This window comes from Fragaria vesca, linkage group LG3 (genome assembly GCF_000184155.1).
Source record: "Fragaria vesca subsp. vesca linkage group LG3, FraVesHawaii_1.0, whole genome shotgun sequence".
Taxonomy (NCBI): domain Eukaryota; kingdom Viridiplantae; phylum Streptophyta; class Magnoliopsida; order Rosales; family Rosaceae; genus Fragaria; species Fragaria vesca.
This window is the reverse complement of record NC_020493.1, coordinates 18,539,741-18,561,360: the sequence shown is the minus strand read 5'-3', so window position 1 is coordinate 18,561,360 and position 21,620 is coordinate 18,539,741. Positions and strand designations below refer to the sequence as shown.

The 21,620-nt window shown below is 38.9% G+C and overlaps 2 protein-coding genes across 2 annotated transcripts; one reads left to right on the top strand and one right to left on the bottom strand.

The window, feature by feature from the left end:
• The first annotated feature begins 8,535 nt into the window (after positions 1-8,535).
• Positions 8,536-13,433, top strand: LOC101312707. Its single transcript, XM_004294587.1, has 2 exons — positions 8,536-12,697; positions 13,211-13,433. The coding sequence occupies exon 1, from the start codon at positions 8,564-8,566 to the stop codon at positions 12,683-12,685; it is 4,122 nt and encodes a 1,373-aa protein (XP_004294635.1). The 5' UTR covers positions 8,536-8,563; the 3' UTR covers positions 12,686-12,697; positions 13,211-13,433.
• A 2,271-nt stretch (positions 13,434-15,704) lies between these two features.
• On the bottom strand, positions 15,705-21,620 carry LOC101312423 (125 kDa kinesin-related protein-like). Its single transcript, XM_004294586.1, has 23 exons — positions 21,375-21,620; positions 20,978-21,186; positions 20,733-20,862; positions 20,361-20,516; positions 19,790-20,266; positions 19,481-19,578; positions 19,230-19,386; positions 19,066-19,135; positions 18,906-18,982; positions 18,766-18,819; positions 18,587-18,667; positions 18,392-18,503; positions 18,137-18,223; positions 17,879-18,054; positions 17,621-17,782; positions 17,425-17,532; positions 17,166-17,324; positions 16,967-17,050; positions 16,654-16,859; positions 16,464-16,565; positions 16,264-16,373; positions 16,017-16,168; positions 15,705-15,929 (listed from the first exon to the last, which is right to left on the bottom strand). Exons 2-23 carry the CDS (start codon positions 21,154-21,156, stop codon positions 15,705-15,707), a joined length of 3,162 nt encoding a protein of 1,053 aa, XP_004294634.1. The 5' UTR covers positions 21,157-21,186; positions 21,375-21,620.

Here is a 21,620-nt window from a genome sequence, read left to right as displayed (position 1 = left end):
CTGAAACTTTTGGTGTTATGCGGTGTAGCTGTCTTGAGTTCGAATTTCATTAGGATTGAGGACTCCGTTTGGCTTGAAACTTTGTACCCTTGTCCTTCCATGTGATTACCCTTGATCTGGAAAGTTTGGTGTTGTTTGATAAGGGAGATGATTCATGGTGAATTTTTGAAATTGGGTACACTGCGCTGGAAATTGTGTTTGTGTTCAACAGTTAAGTTGCTTCGTATTTGATTGGGTTTTGGGTCTTCGTTTGGCTTGAAATTTTGTGCTCTTGTTCTTCCTTATGTTTACTCTTGGTCTGCAAATTTTGGTGTTATTTGATAAGATAGATGAATTATGATGATTTTATTGAATTAAGTGCTTTGTGCTGAAATTGTGGTCTGAATTTGATAAGGATTTAAGACTCATTTTGGTCTGAAACTTTGTACTCTTGTTCTTCTATATGAGAACTATTGATCTGGAAAGTTTCAGCTTATTCCAATGTAAATTGACAAGTCAGTGATTTTTTCAAAGTTTACCCTGCAGTTGATAAAGTCCCAGAATTTTGAGTATGCTTGGAGTTTTCTGTTGAGCTCTGTGTGTGTGTGTATAAGCTAGTGTATAGAGAACCATGCTACGTTCATGAATTATGAGGATGATTTACTAGCCTCATTAGAAGCTTTCGTGGTGCATGTGTGATGATACTATGGGTGTCCATAGTAGTTTGGTGTTTGATAGTTATATTGTAAAGTTGATGCCTGTTGCATATTTCATGTGATGTGTATTTGGTAAAGCTGATTACTGCTTCAGTTATCATGTTTTGATGATGTTATAATAGTTGCATATATGACTTGTACATATTATTCTTGAATTGTAGGAAAAGTTGAAGGAACAAGGTGCTATTGCTAAGACTTTGCAAAGCACTCAACATCCGGACATCCCACCGGATCAGCTGCCTCCTTTGGACTGGCCAACTCAACTAAGTGTTGTGCAAAATGCTATGGGAGAAACAAAAGGGTCTTACATTCGTGGTATTGGACGAGTAGGCGTCCTAGAGAAGAGCAGAAGGTCATCATCTTCCTCTTCATGCTCTCGACCGAATAATGAGGCGATGGCTGAGATAGTGGCTGTTAGAAAGGAGGCGGCTGAGGCACAAGAGAGGGCTGACAAAGCACAAGAGAGGGCTGAAAATGCCCAAAAGATCGCTGAGCAGTCTGTTGCAGATTATCAACTGTTGAAGTTGCAAATGGAGCAAATCATGGCTCGAATAGGGCTACAGCCTATGTGTTCACCCTCGGTCCCAAGCCAACAACCTCGAGACGACGATGATGATAGGGGCCTTGACACTTCTCAGATTAGTTTAGGAAATCAGTAGACTTTTCAGTTTAAATAATTATACAAACAATATTAGTTAGTTTTATTTGGTTGGTACGATAACTTTATTATTATTAATATAAATATTTCGGTTAATTTATTTTGGTTTTACAGGAATAAATTATTTATAACTTACAGGAATATATTTTTAAGTTATTATAATATCTCTCTCTGAATAATAAAAAATATTATTTTTTTTTTCAAAAAACTAAAACCTAAGCGACGAAAGATTGCTTATTTTGTCGCTTAAGAGTAACTTTTAGCGCCTAATTTTTACTCTTAAGCGACAAAATAAGCATCTTTCGTCGCTTAAGAGTAAAAATTAGGCGCTAAAAGTTGACAGGCCAAAACGTCTTTTGTCGCATAAGGCTATAGCGACGGAAAAAGGATCGACAAAAAATCTCGTCGCTAAACCAAACAGGTTCGTCGCTTAAGTACCTATGAGACGCGCCATATGCGACGAATCTTAAGCGACGCCAGTTTCGTCGCTTAAGTTGTTAAGCGACAAAAATTAGCACTTAAGCGACTATTTATTCCCGTCGCTTAAGTCTTTATTTCTACTAGTGAGGGCCAATGAAAAAAAGGTACTTTTAGAAGTAACAAATGATAAAACTGTTAATAAATGTTTATTGATGATAGGGCCAATGATAAAAATGTACTTTTAGAAGTAACAAATGATAAAACTGTTAATAAATGTTCATTGATGATAAAACAGTATACCTATTTAAATCCCTTAAAGCGTTGCCCATAAAAATAAAAAAATTACGATCTATGCCACTGATGAAAACCGTCGAATCCTTATCCCTCCCTCTCAAGGCAAATCCACTCTCTTCCATCTCTCTTCCAAATCCCAAATCCATTTCAGATCACCACCTCCTTCTCTCTCTCTCTTAAATCCGCCAGCGACAAACCCTTCATCGTTCCAACGCTACTCCTCGACCTTGCCAACTACGCCGACTAGGGCTGGTTCCCATTGACTACGCCATATATACCGCCAGCGGCGGCAAGAAATCAAAGGCCGACGTCGATATGCTGAAGGACGTGCTGCTTCCGATGCGGGCGGAGGGTCAGGAGTACAATGAGCCTCAAGGTTTGGCTCTCTTTGATTGCTTTGAAATGTGAAAATTTGAATCATATAGGAATATCACATTTGTTGCGAGATTGTGGCGCACTTCAAATTTGATAGGTTTCAGTTCAAAGTTTCATGAATAGGCACCGATCTGTGATGCTTATGAATTGGTTTTACGAGAAGAACCACATTGAATTTGGTTATGCATACCAGGTGCTTGATGAAATGTTTGTGAATGAATTTTGGTGTTTTTGCTTGATGAGACCACAATGGACCTTGATGTGCTAGCGAGGGTTGACCTTCTCAAGTTCTTGAGTAAAGAGTGTGAGAAAAGAGATGCTACACGCTGCAAAGAGATGCATATTAAAGATGAAACCTTAAGAAATACAAAATTCTGCCCAGATTTTTAGTCAAATTCGACGGCAAATTGCGAGCAGCTTAGAGCGATCCAGGAACCTTGCCTTATATCAACGGAAAGCTAGAAGAGTCTAGTTTCCAGAACTTTTTGCGGATCGTTGATAGCTATTTTGTAGAGGAAGTTATGGCCATCGGAAGAAGGGAAGGTCATTCTGCCGAAAACTGGAAAATGAAGAAGAAAAGTCTATCAAGCAAGTGTTCATGTAACTGGCAATATAACCGTTAAATGTGGATGATGATTTTGGAGGTTAATTTCGCGGAAACAAGCGGTGTCCACCGATCAGGTAAGCTTCACTTTCGACATGAAGCTCTTAATGTTTGATTGAATTTTTGCTTATTGATTTGTTCATATCTGAAAATTTAGGAAATAAGAGAAGCTTAGGGGAGATTAATTAAAAATGAAGATGACTTCTATATTCGTTCATATGGGAAGTTTGAACAAATTGTAAATGAATTGCATGAATCCATTGTTTCTATTGATATATAAGGTGAAGCTCTATGAAATAATGTTAGAGTCGAAATCTTATTCGGTCTATGATTTACAACAAGATTGGTGACATTTAGCAAATGAAGCTTTGGACAGTGTTTTAAAGAGTATATGTATTTGGTGTATATCACACTTTAGGGTTTATATCCAAAAGAAAGGCATTGGGTGTGTATGAAAGTATTTGTCAGATTTTGTTTCTTGGCCATACATTTTATTCCCTCTTGCTTGACATGGAATTTGGTTTTTGTTTTTTTTTGTCCAGAATTCTACATTATAAACTACCAAGCCTCTGATTTATATGATTGTGATAACTTGCTGCATCACTTATATTGTAATGGCAATGGTTCTAACTTAGCTGCAATTTGAGAGAAGTGGCCAAGAAGTACTGCCGTCCATCAACTAGAAGCTCACATTTTAATGTATGTTGTTCTATGTTAAGTTGGTGAGGCTCATTCCTATTACACCCTCTACGCATATTTGACTCAAGTTGCTACGATGGGATATAATCAGTTAGCTCGGAACAAGTTTGTTGGGTTGTTCAAAACAAGCCCTGATTTCTGTTGTTCAGAAACTCACCAAAAGTTTGTCCTTAGCTTCTACAAAGATAGAATATGGTGCAATTGTTGTTCTTGTATAGATAATTTGGTCTACATGTAAGAGATCAAGATTCTCTCTTTACATACTTTTCTATAAGATAAATAAGATTGATGTCCAGTGATAAATCTTTTATATATGTTGCGCTAATGTTACATGGATAGTTACATATCCATTTTAATAGTTACATCGAAATGTTGCGCCATGGTGCAGCGACACGTTGCAAATATCAACAAAATAGTTATGGAATATAAATGGTAGTTACATGGGTAGTTACATAGACGCATAGTTACATGGATAGTTACATAGATGCATAGTTACATAGATAGTTACATAGTTACATGCATAGTTACATAGATGGATAATTACATGTATAGTTACATGCATAGTTACATGAATAGTTACATGCATAGTTACATAGATGGATAGTTACATGCATAGTTACATAGATAGATAGTTACATGGATAATTACATGCATAGTTACATAGATCATAGATAGATAGTTACATGGATAGTTACATAAGCAGGTAAATGTCGTTACACAAGTGTAGCATGTATGTAACTACCCAGGTAACTATCAATCTGTAGTTACATGGATAGATAGTTACATAGGCAAGATAATGTAGTTACACAAGTGTAGCATCTAAGTAACTACCCAGGTAACTATCCATCTATAGCTACATGGATAGTTACATAGGTAGCTTAATGTAGTTACATAAGTCAAGTAAATAATAATTGTAGCGTACCGCTGCACCGCGACGACAACGTTCTGTTGCTTTTAGCATGTTGTTGAACCGCGACGAACACTTTATATTTCTTGGCCATAACAACATACACAAATGCAAAAGTAACTAGACATGTAACTACTAAATGCAAATGTAGCTGACCATCTATAGTTACATGGATAGTTACATATGTAGTTTAATGTAGTTACACAAGTCAGGTACACATAATAATTACACAATCCAAATGATAATATGTAACTAGTCAAGTAACTGTTGAAAACAACGTAACTATATAACTGTTGAAAGCAACGTAACTATGTAACTGTTGAAAGCAACGTAACTATGTAACTGTTGAAAGCAACGTAACTATGTAACTGTTCATGTAACTAATCATGTAACTGTTCAAATCCAAACGATTCTCCCTCGCCTTGACTCATCAATCCCTCTGACTCCTCCACAGGCTCTTTGTCATTCCCGCCTGGTTCGTTAACCTCCTGGTCTTCGTTGGCTTGCTGGAGAAGGGTGCCGAGGAATTTGGCTTCAAAACCAAAAGGAGAACCCCCCAAAACATCAAAGAAAGAGAGCATTAAACATTAATTTGCTGGAGAAACAGTGCCTATGTAAATACATGCGAAAGAGAGAACATTAGTTTGGACAGATGAACTTGTATATTAGACACATACTAATAAAACTAGTTTGTGTTTCTGGTATTGAATGACAACAATTGGCTAATTTTATTTGGATGATATACCATGTTACAATTACTAAAAAGGCAGAGGAAAGCACTAAAGGGTTATGTACACTTCTGTTAACCATGATTCTCATCTAAAAATACAGAGACAATTTGAGCAAAAGAGAAGGTAACAGAGAAATGAAAGTAATAAAAATCCTAAGAAACCTTGAATCATGTCGTACTAAATTCTTACAGCCAAATGATAGTTCAATTACAAGGTTCACTTAATCTTTATTGTAATCCCCATTTAAGACTATGGAAACCCATGTACAAAGTGCATATATTGTCCATAAGTAATCAGAAAATTGCATACCTTGTAGTCTTGTACAAAAACTAATTGTAAACTTTGTCATAGCAGTCTCTCTCTCTTTCTTTTTTCCCTATGTTCCTGCAAATTGTGAAGTTCTCAAAACATCATTAAAAGACAATAGTGCAACCTAGGATTATAAACCAAACTAGTAAATTGAAAGATGGGATTTTAAATTTCACACTTTAAAATCACCAGCACATAATTAGAACTTGTCAGGTCTTTCTGGGTATCATAAAATCTAGGGTAGGTGGTCTAGGCAATGTAGGTGGTCTTGCAGACTATCAAAACAGAATTGTGTTCTTGAGCAGTATGCAGATTTGCCTTGATTGAGAACAATACAACTCTTGGATCGCTACGATTTTCGATCACAAAATATAAGACATGATTTTGAACAACTTTTGTGAAGAAACTGTTCTGGAATAAATCATAGAAGTGGAACTTTTGAGCTGTTAAGTTGACTGACGGGAATGATTTCCAGCAGAAGTTTTCAGCTTACAACTCTCTCTCAATTCAGGTTGACGGACCAGAGATTCAATCAGCCCATTTATCATCAAAGCTCCCTCAAAACTCAAGAGCTTAAAGACTAGATTAAAACTTTACACTTCGAAATCACCAGGAAGAACAACCATGAAATCCAAAACAAACAGGGTACAAAAAAAATCTCAATACTAGAAGCAATTCAGTTGACTCTAATCCAACCCCATCAGATTCACAAACCAAATTCGAATTTTTATCACTCAATTTCACAAAACCAAGCCGACCCTAAGCACAAATAACATCCAAGCAAAACCAAAATCAAAGACTAATTCCCACAAAACCCAAATAACAGAAATAAGCAAATCCACTAATTCTCAACACAAAACTCAAAAATTCAAGCTAAAGCAACACAGTCACATACCGATTCGAAGCGCTTCACCTCGGCCGAAACCGTGTTGGAGACGCAGACCTCTCCGAAACTCGGAGAAGAAGACGGCGGCGATCCCACGTCGATCTGCACGCTCCGTTGTTTACTCTTTGAAAATTTGGGGATTCTAGGGTCAAAAAATTTGGGGAAAATCTAAAAAAAACCCCTAAATCCAGAGAAAAATGGTGGGACTCACCTTCTTCAGATCTCCGAGTCGGGTCCATGTTCTTAAACTCCTTGTGGATTCAAGACTAGACTAGAGCGTGCCTTCACTAGATCTATCGTCAACCTCACGTAGGATGAAGACTATGGTCCTCACATCCTCACGTCTGGTCTGGATGCAGGAGAGAGAGAATGATAAAAAAAATGTGATATTAGAGAGAAGGGTATAATGGTCATGTATAAAGTGTGAAAATAGATTTTTTTATCATTTAAGATGTTATGAGGTGACCATTTTATCATGTACATGTTTTAATGGTGACCTTTTTATCAAGTGGAACATTTGAAGACTATTTTATCATTTGTACCTTCAAATGGTAGTTTAGTGTTATATGCCCTTTTATTAACACATCCTTAAATGTTAGATACATTTTTTTTTTATATATACAAATTATATAAGACTTTGTGAGTACGTAAAATTACCAAAAAAATATATTCATATCAAAATAAAGAAACTCAATTGAAATAAAATATCTCGTTTAAAACATTCATATTAACTATTGTACTTCAAACATTTTTTAATTTTTAGTTTGAATCGAGTACCAATATTTTGACACTGCATATGAATATTATGCAATAGTTCCTAAGAATTGATTAATTTAGTTTTACACATGATTGAATATTCTAATGTTGAAAGTTCTGTTAAAGACTTTGGTGATGTATTGTCTTGTTTGTTTTGATTCGGTATGCTCAATAAATAGAAATCTTGAAATCAATTTGAGTAAGAGGCTCCTTGAGAAGAAAATTTATCGAGGAAAACTGATGGGAGAAGATGTAGAAAAACATGTGTAGTGAATGAGTTGTGTATTTAGTGAATAAGTTGTGTATGTTAAACGAGGGTATTGTAGGAAGTTTGAGTATGTGTATATAGTAAAATATTAAAATAAAAAAGTTAATAGATGATGTATAAAGTATAAAATGTGTATCTAATAATTAACAATGTGTTAATAAAATTTCTTAAAAAAAAAACTAGGGCCCACCTATGTAACAGCGGAAAAGTCTAAAATTTAATTCAAACGACGCCGTTTGATATCCAAACGGGTCAAAAAAGAAACGAAACGGGTCCCGTGCCGGGTAATATGGGGCAGCGGCAAACGGTGAGTCGACTCGGTCCGAAGGGCTTTCCTCCTCCCCTACCCTGTTGCTTTCCCCAGTTCCTCCTCTCTGCTCTACACGCTTTACCTTTTTTCCGCTTTCCCGCTCTTGCCCTTTTTCGTCATTTCGCCCTCACCCTCCTCCCCTCCTCGCCAGATCAGACGGGCCACCTCCCTCCACGTCACCATCGTCTTCTTCACCCCCCCTGCGACCTCCTCTCTATCTCACACACACAACCACAATAACAATAATAATATCTCTCTCTCTTTCTCGCACATATCTCTATAACCCCAAAAAAAACACCGCCTTCTTCTTCGTCTTCTAGGGTTTCACCACAACCGCCACTCTTTTCGCAGCCTTCGATTTCCATGCCTGGGTCTTCTTCAGTTTCGCCATTGAAGCTCGTTTCAGGTAATTATTCGTTCCAATCTCAATCTATGGAAATTTGTAATGTCGTTTTTTTTTTGGGAGTTTGTTCAATTTCGGTGTTCTTGCTTCGATTTGTGTGTTTCTTTAAGTTTTTGTAGTCTCTGATTTTGAGGTTTTTGATTTTTTGGTGTTGAATTAGGGTTTGATTGATTCTGTGATGGTGTGAGAAATTGGGGGTTTGAAATTGTGTTGGTTTTGGCGGGATTTGAGATTTGAGGGAGGGAGCCATGGCGATTGAGAAGAACAACTTCAAGGTTTCGAGGCTGGATTCGGAGGTGTCTCCTGGTAGTAGGAAGAGTGTTTCCAGTGACGACGATGAGCTTCAGCAGCGGAGCTCAGCTGCCGAGTCTGATGATGATGATGAGTTTGATGATGCTGACTCCGGGGCGGGGTCGGATGACTTTGATTTGTTGGAGTTAGGGGAGACTGGTGTGGAGTATTGCCAGGTTGGGAATCAGACTTGCGGCATTCCTTTCGAGCTGTATGATCTTCCGAGTCTGGAGGATATTTTGTCTGTGGATGTGTGGAATGAGTGCTTGAGTGAGGAGGAGCAGTTTGGGCTTACCAAGTATCTGCCTGACATGGACCAGGAGACGTTTATGATTACCATGAAGGAGCTTTTCGAGGGGAGTAACTTCCATTTCGGGAGCCCCGTGACAAAGCTGTTCGATATGTTGAAGGGAGGTTTGTGCGAGCCGAGAGTTGCACTTTACCGCGAGGGTTTGAATTTCTTTCAGCACCGACGGCACTACAATCTTCTGAGGAAGCATCAGGACACTATGGTTCGTAATCTCTGTCAGATAAGGGATGCTTGGCTTAATTGCAGGGGATACAGTATTGAGGAGAGGCTAAGGGTGTTGAATATTATGAGAATCCAGAAGAGTTTGATGTCTGAGAAGATGGAAGATATGCCCTGTGACTCATCTGAAAGAGATTCTGGTGAAGGTCTGCACAGTAACAAGATCAAGGACAGGAAAGTAGCACAGCAAATGAGTCGTCATTCTCCGTATGGGGTGGGCTCGAACATGGATTTTGCATCAAAAGGGCGGTCGTCGTCTTTGGAAGTGGCAAAATATGGGAAGCAGAACTCCAAAGGTATACTGAAGTTGGGTGGTTCAAAGACTCCTTCAGAAAAAGAGCTAGCAAGTTATCCTGGACCATACAGTTCAGCAGTTGTTCTTCCTCGGTCGAATAAGCCCGGGGCGTATGATTCTGGGGCAGCTCTCAGAATGAGGGATCAGATGATAAGTAGTGATGATGCTGAAGAAGCAACATATGGAATTAAAGTTCAGCAAGATCGATTTGCGTCTCGTGGTAGCATGCTTGACAAGGCTGGTCTTCTGAAAGCGGGAAAGAACCTTGTAAGAGGTAATGATGTAATAACTGACAGTTTGATGGGTCTGCCTCTCTCTTCAAAGAATGAGGGGAATGCCTATGGTAGGAACCGGGATGCAAACCTTCTGTCGGAGGCAAAGGTATTGACAGCCAAGCCTCCTAACATGAGGGCTCCATATGATTTTGGTATGAAGGCCAAATATCCAGGAAATATTCAGCAGTACGCAGTAGGTGATCAGATGAAATTCTTGAAAGGCAGACTTCCACAGGCACCTTTCAGAGGTGATCGATATGATTCATCCGATCAAGCTGATCTATTCTGGAATAACAGGAGTGAAGGGGAGGCTTTTGCTACAGAATCCCCCTTTCGAGCAGATGATTGGAGTCTGAGGAGCAAGAAATGGAAGATTGGGGGTGAGTCTCCTGATTTAAATTACAAGTCCTATAGAGCTTCCCCTCCACAGATGAATGATAGACTTTCCGAATTTAGAGCAAAACCATTGCAAAGGAAGTTAAGAGGGAATACACTACATAATGGAGGATCAGACATGGTGGCATTGAAAGGTAATAGAATGTTTGTTAAAAATGAAGAAACAGAATCAGACTCATCAGATCAATTTGAAGATGATGAGGATAACAACCCTCTATTGAGAAGCAAGTTGGCTTATCCCAGTGGCTCTATGGAAGGTTCTCCATCTTCGTTGTTGATGCCCAATCTAGACGGAAAAAGAGCCAAATATGCACAGAAAGAGGTGAAGAATATGCAGGCCCTTGAGGGGATCAATTACTCCTCCAAAAAGATGGGTGGTTTTGTTGATCAAGGAAATATGCGTAGTTTAGATAACTATTCTTCCAAAACAAAACAGAAGGGTAAGATGGGAGACGGTAGTCCCTTGCATTTGGAAGGGCGTTATGTCCCCGGCTTCGATAACCTTGACGACAATGATGACGATGAACTGAAACCGATCTACAAATTGGGCAAGAATGCAAAATTTCAAGGTGGAGCTGGTGAAAGGTTGCATGTACCCTCACTCAAGACCTATACTGCTAGTGGAAAGCAGAAACCTGAAGTTGTTCATGACCATTCTGTTTCACAGTCTCACTACTTTGTTGATGAGGAAGATGATTCACTTCAAATGCGTTTACTGGGAGATGGTAGTGCGCAGGGTAGATTGAGAAACAAAGGCCAGAACGTCGAAGCATACATGAGGGATCACCGTGAAAACATTGAGGTCCCATTACTGGGTTGCAGTTTGGTGACAAAGAAGCGGAAAGGGAAAGAGGATGCAATGGATACAAGTAGAGGAGATGAAGATCTTCTGTCGAATCATTTGCAACGTAGTGCCGAGTCCAATTCCTTGAAAAAAAAGGTAAAGAGGAAGATGGAAACGGAAACTGGTAGTTCAGATATGGAAATTTCTGAGCCACCAGTTACAGAAATGGGAGCAACAGATATGGAGCTGGAAACCAAGCCCCAGAAAAAGCCATTTATTTTAATTACACCCACTGTTCATACTGGTTTCTCATTCTCGATTATGCATCTTCTTTCAGCAGTTCGCTTGGCAATGATTACTCCACGTTCGGAAGATACTTTAGATGTTGGGGAACCTATAGATGAGAAGAATAAAAGTCAGGAAGATGGTGCCAATGGCGTTATTACTGATAAGAATGTGGATGCAAATAACTCTGAGCATGATGGAGAAGGGAGCACGCCTTTTGTAACAGTTCAGGAGATTGTGAATCGTGTTAGATCAAATCCAGGAGATCCTTGTATTCTTGAGACACAAGAGCCACTTCAGGATCTGGTGAGAGGAGTTCTGAAGATATTTTCATCAAAAACAGCTCCTTTGGGGGCGAAGGGTTGGAAGCCATTAGCTGCCTATGAAAAAGCTACAAAAAGTTGGTCATGGACTGGCCCAGTTTCTCATAGTTCATCAGATAATGAGACCATTGAGGAGGTAACATCTCCTGAAGCATGGGGTCTTCCTCACAAGATGCTTGTCAAGTTGGTTGATTCATTTGCTAATTGGCTGAAATGTGGGCAAGAGACCCTCCAACAAATAGGAAGTCTTCCTGCACCGCCTTTGGAGCTGATGCAGCCCAACATAGATGAGAAGGACAGGTTTAGGGACCTAAGAGCTCAAAAGAGTCTTAGTACCATCACTCCAAGTTCTGAAGAAGTGAAAGCTTATTTCCGTAAGGAGGAACTTCTTAGGTATTCAGTACCTGACAGGGCCTTCTCTTACACCGCAGCTGATGGTAAAAAATCTATCGTTGCCCCATTGAGAAGGTGCGGTGGTAAGCCAACATCAAAAGCCCGAGATCATTTTATGCTGAAACGTGACAGACCACCACATGTTACAATCCTTTGTCTTGTGAGAGACGCAGCTGCTAGATTGCCTGGAAGTATTGGCACCAGAGCAGATGTCTGTACTTTGATAAGAGATTCTCAGTATATTGTTGAAGAAGTGTCTGATACACAAGTAAATCAAGTTGTTAGTGGAGCTCTGGACCGCTTGCATTATGAGCGTGATCCTTGTGTACAATTTGATGGAGAAAGAAAATTATGGGTCTATTTACATAGAGAAAGAGAAGAAGAGGATTTTGAGGATGATGGTACTTCATCTACAAAGAAATGGAAGAGGCAGAAAAAGGATGCTGCTGATCAAGCTGACCTAGGAGGAGTGACAGTGGCTTATCCTGGATCTGAGGAACAATCTGGATATGATTTGTGTTCCGATCTTAATGCAGACCCATCATTTTTGGATGATGACAAGGGAATGGAACTTGAATACGATGATGTGAGACAGGATGCAGATGTCGATGCTGATCCCAATCAGGGGTCTGAACTAGACGAAATGCATCAAGACAATCCAATTTGGGAGGGTCTTGATTTAAATCCTATGCGCGAAAGAAAATTGCTTTGTCAGGAAAACTCCACAAATGAAGATTTTGATGATGAAGCGTTTGGCAGAGAAAGGACCGTTGGGCTCTTGAGTGCAAGCTTACTATGAGGTCTTTTTCAGGTAGTTGACAACAGCATTGTTCATTTTATTAAGTTCCATGACTCCTTTGTGTTTTGGTGTTGGAAAGTTTCTTATTGAGCGGATGTTGGAAAGTTCGCCATTTTTATTTGCATTTAGATTTCTCTTTGTGGTGTCTGACTATTACATTGATAGCAAATACAATACTGAGTATTCGATTTTGAGTTTAGTTATGCTGAAGTACAATTAGTATCAGAAATAGTTGCTGCAGTGGGGGTTTAATAACCTAGATAGATACTTGGTGGGAATCTGTCAAAATTGTATGTTGTAAGGTTTCTTTGTACTGAGCGATTGCTAAAAGCAAAAGTTGTTTATGAGAAACTGTCTTGCCATTCTTTTTCTCTTGCGGCACATTTTATTGGTGTTGGTGTGTTACAGTGATTATTAATTATTTAATGGGTGTGGTGATAATTATATTAATCTGTGTATACTTTAATGTACTAAGCCACCCATTTTATGAGTTTCTGATGGATGAGAACATTCATATTTTTGCAGGCATAATGATCCTCCACGTCCATCTGATTGCACTATTTGTTCCAGATCAAGGAGTCTAGGAAATGTTGTCACATTGAAGGTGCAGTATTTTTGCATATATATTGATTCTGTCAGGAAATGTAGAGTAGAAATTTGATCTTCTTTGAACCATGGGGTTGGTACAGGTGGATATCTATATAGTTTGGCATTCCATAAATAAAATTTTGTCTCTATTTTAGATCATAAACCATCGTGTACATTAAGTTGAGCAAAGTGATTTATTTAGTATCTGTGCCGTCTATACATTTTTAGTGTTCAGTCATTCAAATCAGTTGTTTTGTCAAACGAAGTTTATTTAGACAGAATGAGGAAAAGATTGCAGGGCTGTAATTGAATTTGATTAGTCGTGAGTCCCTCCACAGGTCTCGACGCTAGCTGATGAGTTGTGTTTAGACCCTAATTTGCTGATTTTGCTCATACGTTACCTCACTGGAATCCACTTTTCTTTTTCTTGTTTAATTAGATTTTTCATCAGTTCCTTCATTATTGTCCAATAGAGTTTAAACCTTTCATCCGAAAAGGTATTGGATTCTGGCAGATAGCCAACAAACAAACGGTGATGATGGATTAGAAAAGACTTTCATTTTACTTTTGAATTTTGATTATAGGAATAATTTGGCATTTACTTAAAAGGTGTATAATGAATGATCTAGGGGTATAATGAAAATCATAATGACATAATTTATTAAATCACCTAGGAAACAAGAATGATATGTTTGTTGGGGTAATTCAGTAATTCTACTGCATAGTTTGCTTGTAGTCTCTGGATTGGTTGAGGCAACAAGATCAAACTGGTAGAAAAGCCGCAGATATGGCATACCTGATTTATTTATATTTCAATCCCTCTTAGCTAGAGTGGGAATGTAGTGGATGGTTTCTTTTTTGTAATTTTGGTTTCTGCCAAAAGAAAAATTCTTGTGATCTCTCTTTGTACATCAAGAAGCAACGAGATAGAACATATGCTCGGAATATTTCAGTTCTGCTGCGACAAATCTTTATTTATTATTATTTTTTTTTGGAAAAGAAATGAAGAAATGAAGAATGCAACCATTGATGCTTTAGGCAAAAGTACAATCAATTGGATATAGTTCAAAGATAGACCAAATTTGTGGCAAGCTAGCTGGGAGTAAGGATGAGCAACCCGGTTTGCTGATCGTCGAACATGGCTAAAAGGTATAACTGAAGCTAGCCAGCTTACTGTAAACAATCCGTCTCAATTTGGAGATGGTGAAATTGCTTAGATCTAGCTAGTTGAACACCTTGGAGACAAGCAAGAAGTTCTGCATGTTTTGCCGAAATGACATTGTTCCTTTGAATAGAGAATAAGAGAAAGCAGCTACAAAGTTACCTTCGTGATCAGGAAAAACACCAAACACCACCTAATCCCGTTCTGCCAGTTTGTGAATCAAAGGCTCCATCTGCGTTCAGTTTCTCCCCATCTCCGGGTTGCGCAACCTTAACGCACTTAGTCTTTCACCTCCCGGTTACTAGTATGGGTCTCTTTGAACGCCTCCCACCAACACATAGTTAGAGTAACTATTTGCATTGGGGTACTGCAATTTCTGTAATATTCCTATTCTTCCATAACACCCAGAGCAGCATTAGAAGTGAAGAGAATGAACTACTGCAACAATCTTATGTGTGAAATCCAAATGAATTGATCTATTTCTTGACACAGATTGACAAATAAGTTCACCTCTGGACGTGATCAAATTAATATCAATATATTTTTCTTTTATGTTTTCTTCACCAAAATCAGTCGTGCAACTTTTGATCATCTCAGTACATCTCAACGAAAACTGTAATGAGAATGAGATTAGGAGTTGAGAGAAATGCCCCAACCTTAAGCTGTGAGCCTGTGACATGCAATATCTCAAATTTTTACACAAAACAGAAGTTTTCTCCCCATGAAAAAGCTCTTTACAAATCTATATACGACTGTACTTCTATCGGCAAGTTCCCCCATGCAGGGATTCCATGGCCTCAGCTGAGGAGTAGAGCGATGTGCATGATTCCGACGAAACAGCATCGAGCAAACTTGGTGGAAGCCCTGGTGCCAAGGAGCTCAGTTCACTAATTGCTTCTCTTTTGCCACGAAATATTCATTGTTTCCATATGAGTGGCTTTTTGGTGACAAAATATCAAACAATGTAACACAAGATATATGGTGGTGGTAAAGAAGCATCAAAAACACTCAAAAAAAAACTCCTCATCAATAAAACCCAATTGCTCAGTGTGTTACAAAGCGGGAAAATTCAATGAACTGATGTTTTGAAGTTTCCCCAAGACGCCTACTATAGAATTCTCCATCCACATAGTGTTTCATTCTTCTTTTCTTTCAAGAAACAATCAATGAATAACGTAGCATAGTCGAGCGACTAGTACACTTATATACGCCAAATATTGATAAATTATGTACACTGTTTTCTGACTACTAATCTTCGTGTTCCACTCTTCAGTTAATAGCAGTGAGAGGAAGTCTGGAATCTTTTAAGGATTGTGCACCCTCATAAGCCGCTGCAAGGTGCTTCGCGTCTCCATTTGCCTGCTTCGCCGATCTTCCATCCCAGAATGATCTCAACAAGTCCTCAAAAGCAGGAGTCCGAAGTTCTTCGATGGATGCAATGCTTGGAAGATTAAATGACCTCTTTCGTGGCGTGGAACATGATGGTTCATCCACCTGTTTATATGCACATTTCAAGGAAAGTTTATATACAGGCCACATTGTTGATAGGACCCCAAAAACAATCATTGTAAAAAGTCTTACCACATATTCCTCCAGAAGAAATTTTCCTGCATTCTCGGTGATTTCGACGATATTGTGGTAGTGGCCTCCCTTAAGTTCCCTCATATCCCCACAACAGGGAACAATAGTTGAGTTTAGGTTTTCACAAGCATCATGGTCAAGTTGTAATGAATCTGCATGCAGGAATTAGTTTAATGAGTTGACATGGAAACCCCATCATATAACTATTAGGACAAAAGTCAAATTGATATGTGAAACTGGTACTGACGATCAATAGAAGAGAGCAGATCTTTGTCTGCAACATCTACATCTTCAAGCGAGGCTGAAACAGCAGAGGAAAACCTTTCCCGTAGAACTTGATTGGCTTCCGTTCCCCTCCTAGTTATATAGATAAAAAATAATTAACATTAGTAGAAAAATGAATAACTTACAGAACCTGCAGCATTATAAGGGATCAGCATAGCATACCTAACAATGGAGTCCACAGAAGCAACGTTTTTCTTTTCAAGACTTAGCAAGGACTCTTGAGCATTCTTCCATTGTTGTACACCCATTTTTGCCTTCTTTAGACTGCACAATTTGGTTTTGGTACAAGTCATTCTACAGTTTATACTAGAAAAAATCAACTGGCAGCACCATGCCAATACCCTATACGTACCAATTCTGAAGAACCTCCTCCATGTCTTTCTTTCCACATTCAACAGCACATGTATCTTCAAGGTAATGAGATTCTGTCTTTTCCATGTGAATTGTCCATTTTGCTTTGATAGAAGAAGTGGATTCTTGCATTGTTGACATTTCTTGCTGTAGCTTGTTAGTTCTGCTAGTTGCACTCTCCCGAAGGTCATTAACTGCTGTTTGAACCTAAATATAGATGCAGAATGTTACTGATGCGAAGCTATATAAAATGTTGTTGCTGGAGTAAACCCCAGGAACCAAGGCTTCACTGCAAATTTGAGAACAAGACATACCAGTCTTTTCTTCCTAGCATTTGAACTTGCCAGCAGCTCTGCCACTTTTTCTAGCAACTGCCTTTCTTCATTAGCAGCACACTCCTACATAAATAAGGACAAATTTATAAGGCAATAAAGAAAAAAATAAAAACAATACTAAGAAGGTTACTATCAATGAGAACATGAGTTAGATAAGTTGCTATCAAGAGCTAATCACCTCAAACTTTTCTTCAAGCTCAGACAGTTTCTTATCATTGACAGTCTGTGCTTCTTCCACAATTTGAGATAAACTGGATGCATGCATGTCCAGAGTCTTGAAGAAATCCACGGTAACTTTAGAAACTGACCGTGCCATTTCCACTGCTCTGGCATGAGCCTGTTATCAATCAGAGAACCAATTTTTACTCCAAAAAAAGTAAGTTAAATTTTCAAAAAACATAGTAATTGAACCCCGGAAGGAACAATGCGCTACAAACCTCACGCTGTTGTTGTGCATGTGCGCTTAGCTTCTCCTCTTGCTTGTGAAGATTACTTTGAAGATCATTAAGTAGTTCATCAGCTTCAGAAGCAATTCCTTTGAAGAGCTGATCATATTAAGTTATTAACAAAGTCAAATACAGAGATTAAAATAAGAACACTGAAGAAGCCAATACATAGTAACTGAATACTTACATCCTCCACTGCAGAAGAGTGGTTAGACACCTCAGAGTTTAGATGACAAAAAGTTGACTGAGAATTTCCTTCAAGGTCCACCGCTATACCATCCAGTGTCTTGATACCAGAACCATACAATTGTTTCAGCTTTCCTAGTCTTTCTCGAAGTTCTTCAGTAGCCTTCAAAAAGTATTCCCAAAATATTAAGTTGCAGCCTGACACCATCAGATAATAGGAATGCATGCAAAGACAAGTAAGTTCTAGTGTAGATCTTACCCCTGCCTTCGTGGATACAAATGACTGCATATCTTCTTCCATATCCTTCAACTGCTGCTCCTGTTGTGTCACTGCAACTGCTACTGTCTTATGCAAGATTTCAAGTTGTTGAGTTAGCTGTGACTGGAATTTTTGGACCAGTATCCGATTCCCATCTTCGATTTTATCCTTGCGCTCTAGATAACAAGCACTGATCAGCAACAAATACCAGAATTTCCAGAAAGGCCTAAGAGATATATCCCAAAAAATGCTGCATACCAATTTTGGAAAATAAACTGGAAACATCTGATGCAGCATTCTCTAGCTCTGCTCGAAGCTCAAATGCATGCTCAACAAGTGATTTCTCTGAAAGTTAACAAGTGGTTGTTTAGTAAGCAAGCTATTAGTTAATCATACCAATGCACATTTTCTTACCCTTTCAACTTCTCTTGCTTTGCTTTTCTCAAGTCAGAATAGTATGTATGTCACAACATTCGAAGCTAGAAAATGTAGAAGGCAAGGGAATTTGCTTACCAGATTTGAGAAGATTTGATATCAGGAATTCCTTCTCTTTAATGGTCGCATTTGCTTGCCGATGTTTTTCCTCCAGATCAACCAATGAATGTTCAGTTTCCTCAAGCTTTTTCTGCAAAACAAGGTTATATATGTGAATTTTTCCAAGGATGTGACACAGAGAATGAGTAGATACTCTGTAAGTTGATATCTTACCTCAGTTTTCTCAAGTTTATCAGTCAATTCTGCTGTCAAAAGTTGCTGAGAATTGTAAAGTTCCTGAAGCTCCATTGATACCTGCTCTTAGGTCACACCATATTTATTGTATTAATTCCCGAGTCATAATCTGAAAAATAGTTTAAGCAAAGGAATACAACCTCTAAATGGAAATTTACCTTGTCTTTGGATTCAGATTCAAGTTCCATGCGCTCTATCTTTTCTGCCATTGCCTAGGGTTAAAAAGGAAAAGAACACAGTAAGTTCAGGGAGAAGAAGTATCCACCATTTAGTAATATATAAATAGCAAGCACTGGACCTTCTTCTCAGCTTCTTCATGAAGATAACGATCCCGTGGTATATATATTCCGTTCTTCTCTCTTGCAGCATATACCTCTGAGCATAAGAAACATGTTATACCCACGAAGAAAATCTTAGAGACAAAGAGAGAACAGTCAATGCTGTAATGAATCAAGTACCTTGCTTGAGTCGATCAATTTCAGTATATAAGTCCTTGATCAAAGCTGATTTCATCATCTTTTGATTAACCTGGACCCATAAACAACAACAAAGCATTTAGAAAGACAGCAGCAATAGACAATCAAACTCTACAATTTGTGAGAAGAGGAAAGTTGCCTCTGACCTCTGGTTTATTCTTTATATTTTTGGCACGGTGTGCGTAGTCCAAGGTGCTGAGTGTTTCTTCCAAACAATGGATGGAGGGTGATATGGTAGCAATTATGCATGTCTTTGTTTTCCCTCCTAAGGAGTCCCTTAGTAGTCTTGTTAGTTTACTGTCCCTGATATTCAACAATGTCATAACAATTAATTTACTTTCTGGGCTTGCAAACAGTCAAAACCTGAAGCAGGTGTTAAATAACATATAAATAGTACCTATACGGAATATGACCAGAGTGCTCAACTAGAGCATTAATGACACGACCGAGAGTAAGTAAGCTTTTATTTATCTCTCCAGCTTCCCTTGCTCTGCCCTGCAAGTGGAAATTTATTTTCAATTAGATAAAACTACTTTCCTGATCTGACAATGCATATAAGCTGTATATTCTTTTTCCTTTGCTTTATCCAATGCGTTACAAGGTTTACATAACCTGGGAATTTAAGTGAATGACACCACTATGTATTCACTATGTGCACTTCTCTACGCCATTGCTTTGCTTATAATACACTGTTTCTAAGCCTTACCTCTCTTGCACCAGAGCGAGAAATGTTCTCTGAACCAGCAAGGTCAACAAGATTCAGCTTCCCACACTTTATCATTTCTTCACCCTCTGGTGTGCATTCCTTAATGTGGATTGTGATTGAAAATATAGAATGTGAACGACTACTTTGCTTGTTCAGAAGAGTCTCAGCTGTACGCCTTTTTGCAGATCCTTTCTCCAAGATTTTATAGATTTCATTTGCTGTGCACACTATCTCTTCTTCCAAGCCTCTCACAAAAACACCACCTCTGCCATCTTCCATGAGTGCTATCGGTTTCTTAGTTTTGTCATCTGTAAATTTTGTGCTCTCCTCTAGGGCCAACAGATCAGTGATTTCCTCATTATACAGCTCTAAGAAAGTGACTTTCATGCTATACTCAGCAGCCTGAGCTTCTAATATGTCAAAAATTTGTTTTACAGCTCTTGGGATAACACCGGCATCACTTGGAAACTCACCATTCTACAAATTCACGAAACTCGATCAGCAGGTGACATAGAAGAATTCAGAGTAGACATATAGTGTAATTGCCTTAGAAGAGTCAAAAAACACGAACCTTCTTTCTTGCTCCTCCTTCCATTGTGTAAGTCTTTCCCGTCCCTGTCTGACCATAGGCAAAGATAGTACAGTTATATCCCTCAAGTACTTCGTTCACAATAGGAGATACAGCCTGATCGTACAATTCCTTCTGTTCTGATGCTGGACCAAAGACCTAACCAAAATTATCCAATTTTCTTGTCATTTCACATGGTAAAAATAAACACGAAATGTAGCATTACCAGTCAACATACTTCAATTTTCTCTCCCGCTAAAGTTTGCAGGGAATTTAGAATTGCATCTTTTTTATAAAGGGTTTGAATTTTGTATCTTTAGGAACTGCACGAAAACCCATTGTTCTCATAAGCTACGACATCTCTAACACACAAACCTTGTCGAAAGCGAAAGTTCTATCAATCTGCTTGTTAGCAATATTCTGAATAGCAGCCACCTCCCTCCTACCCTCATTGCAAGAAATCACAACCGGCGTATGCACTCTAATTTCATCTTCACTCAAAGGCCTACACACAAAATGCAAACTCAACTCATCAGCTCATAACTCAATCAACTCATCAGTTTTCAACTCGAAACAAACAACTCAATCAATAAACTCGGGACTCGTAACTCGTAACTCACCTGCAACGCACAAGAACCTGCACATTGACGCCCTTCTCTTTCTCATGCCTGTTCATCGAATTCGAATCCGCCGATCGCAGATCTCTCGCCGACTTTTCGCTCGACCGCGGCGTCTGCGACGGCGATAGCGACACCAATCCTCCTCCTACTCTTCTCTGCTGCGCCTGTACCGAATCCATACCTCCCGGAATCCCTAACCTTCAGTCAATCTGAACCACCACAAAAAATACGAAACAGTCAACGCAAATTCTCAATACAACGAATCATGCACACAAGTTCAAAGCAATGCAACTACCGATTCACACACAGATAGAGCGCCGATCGAAACCGAAATGTACAGAATCGAAAAACCGAAGAGTCAAAAACGAAGAAGAAGCGGTAAAAAAACGAAACTTACCGCGATCAAATCCGAATGCCGGCCGGCCGGCGAGCACGATTGCGATGTGTGTGAGAGATTCCCGAAGCAATGCCGCCGATGGCGATTTCTAGAGAGAGAAAGTTCTAGAGAGAGAGAGTGAGAGACTGTGCGTCTGAGTGTGAATGAAATCGGTGTTATTATAATCAGAGAGAGAGAATGTGAGCTGCAGTGAGAGAGCTTTTAGAGAGAGAAAGAGAGGTGTGAGAAACAAGGAAGACTGTCTAC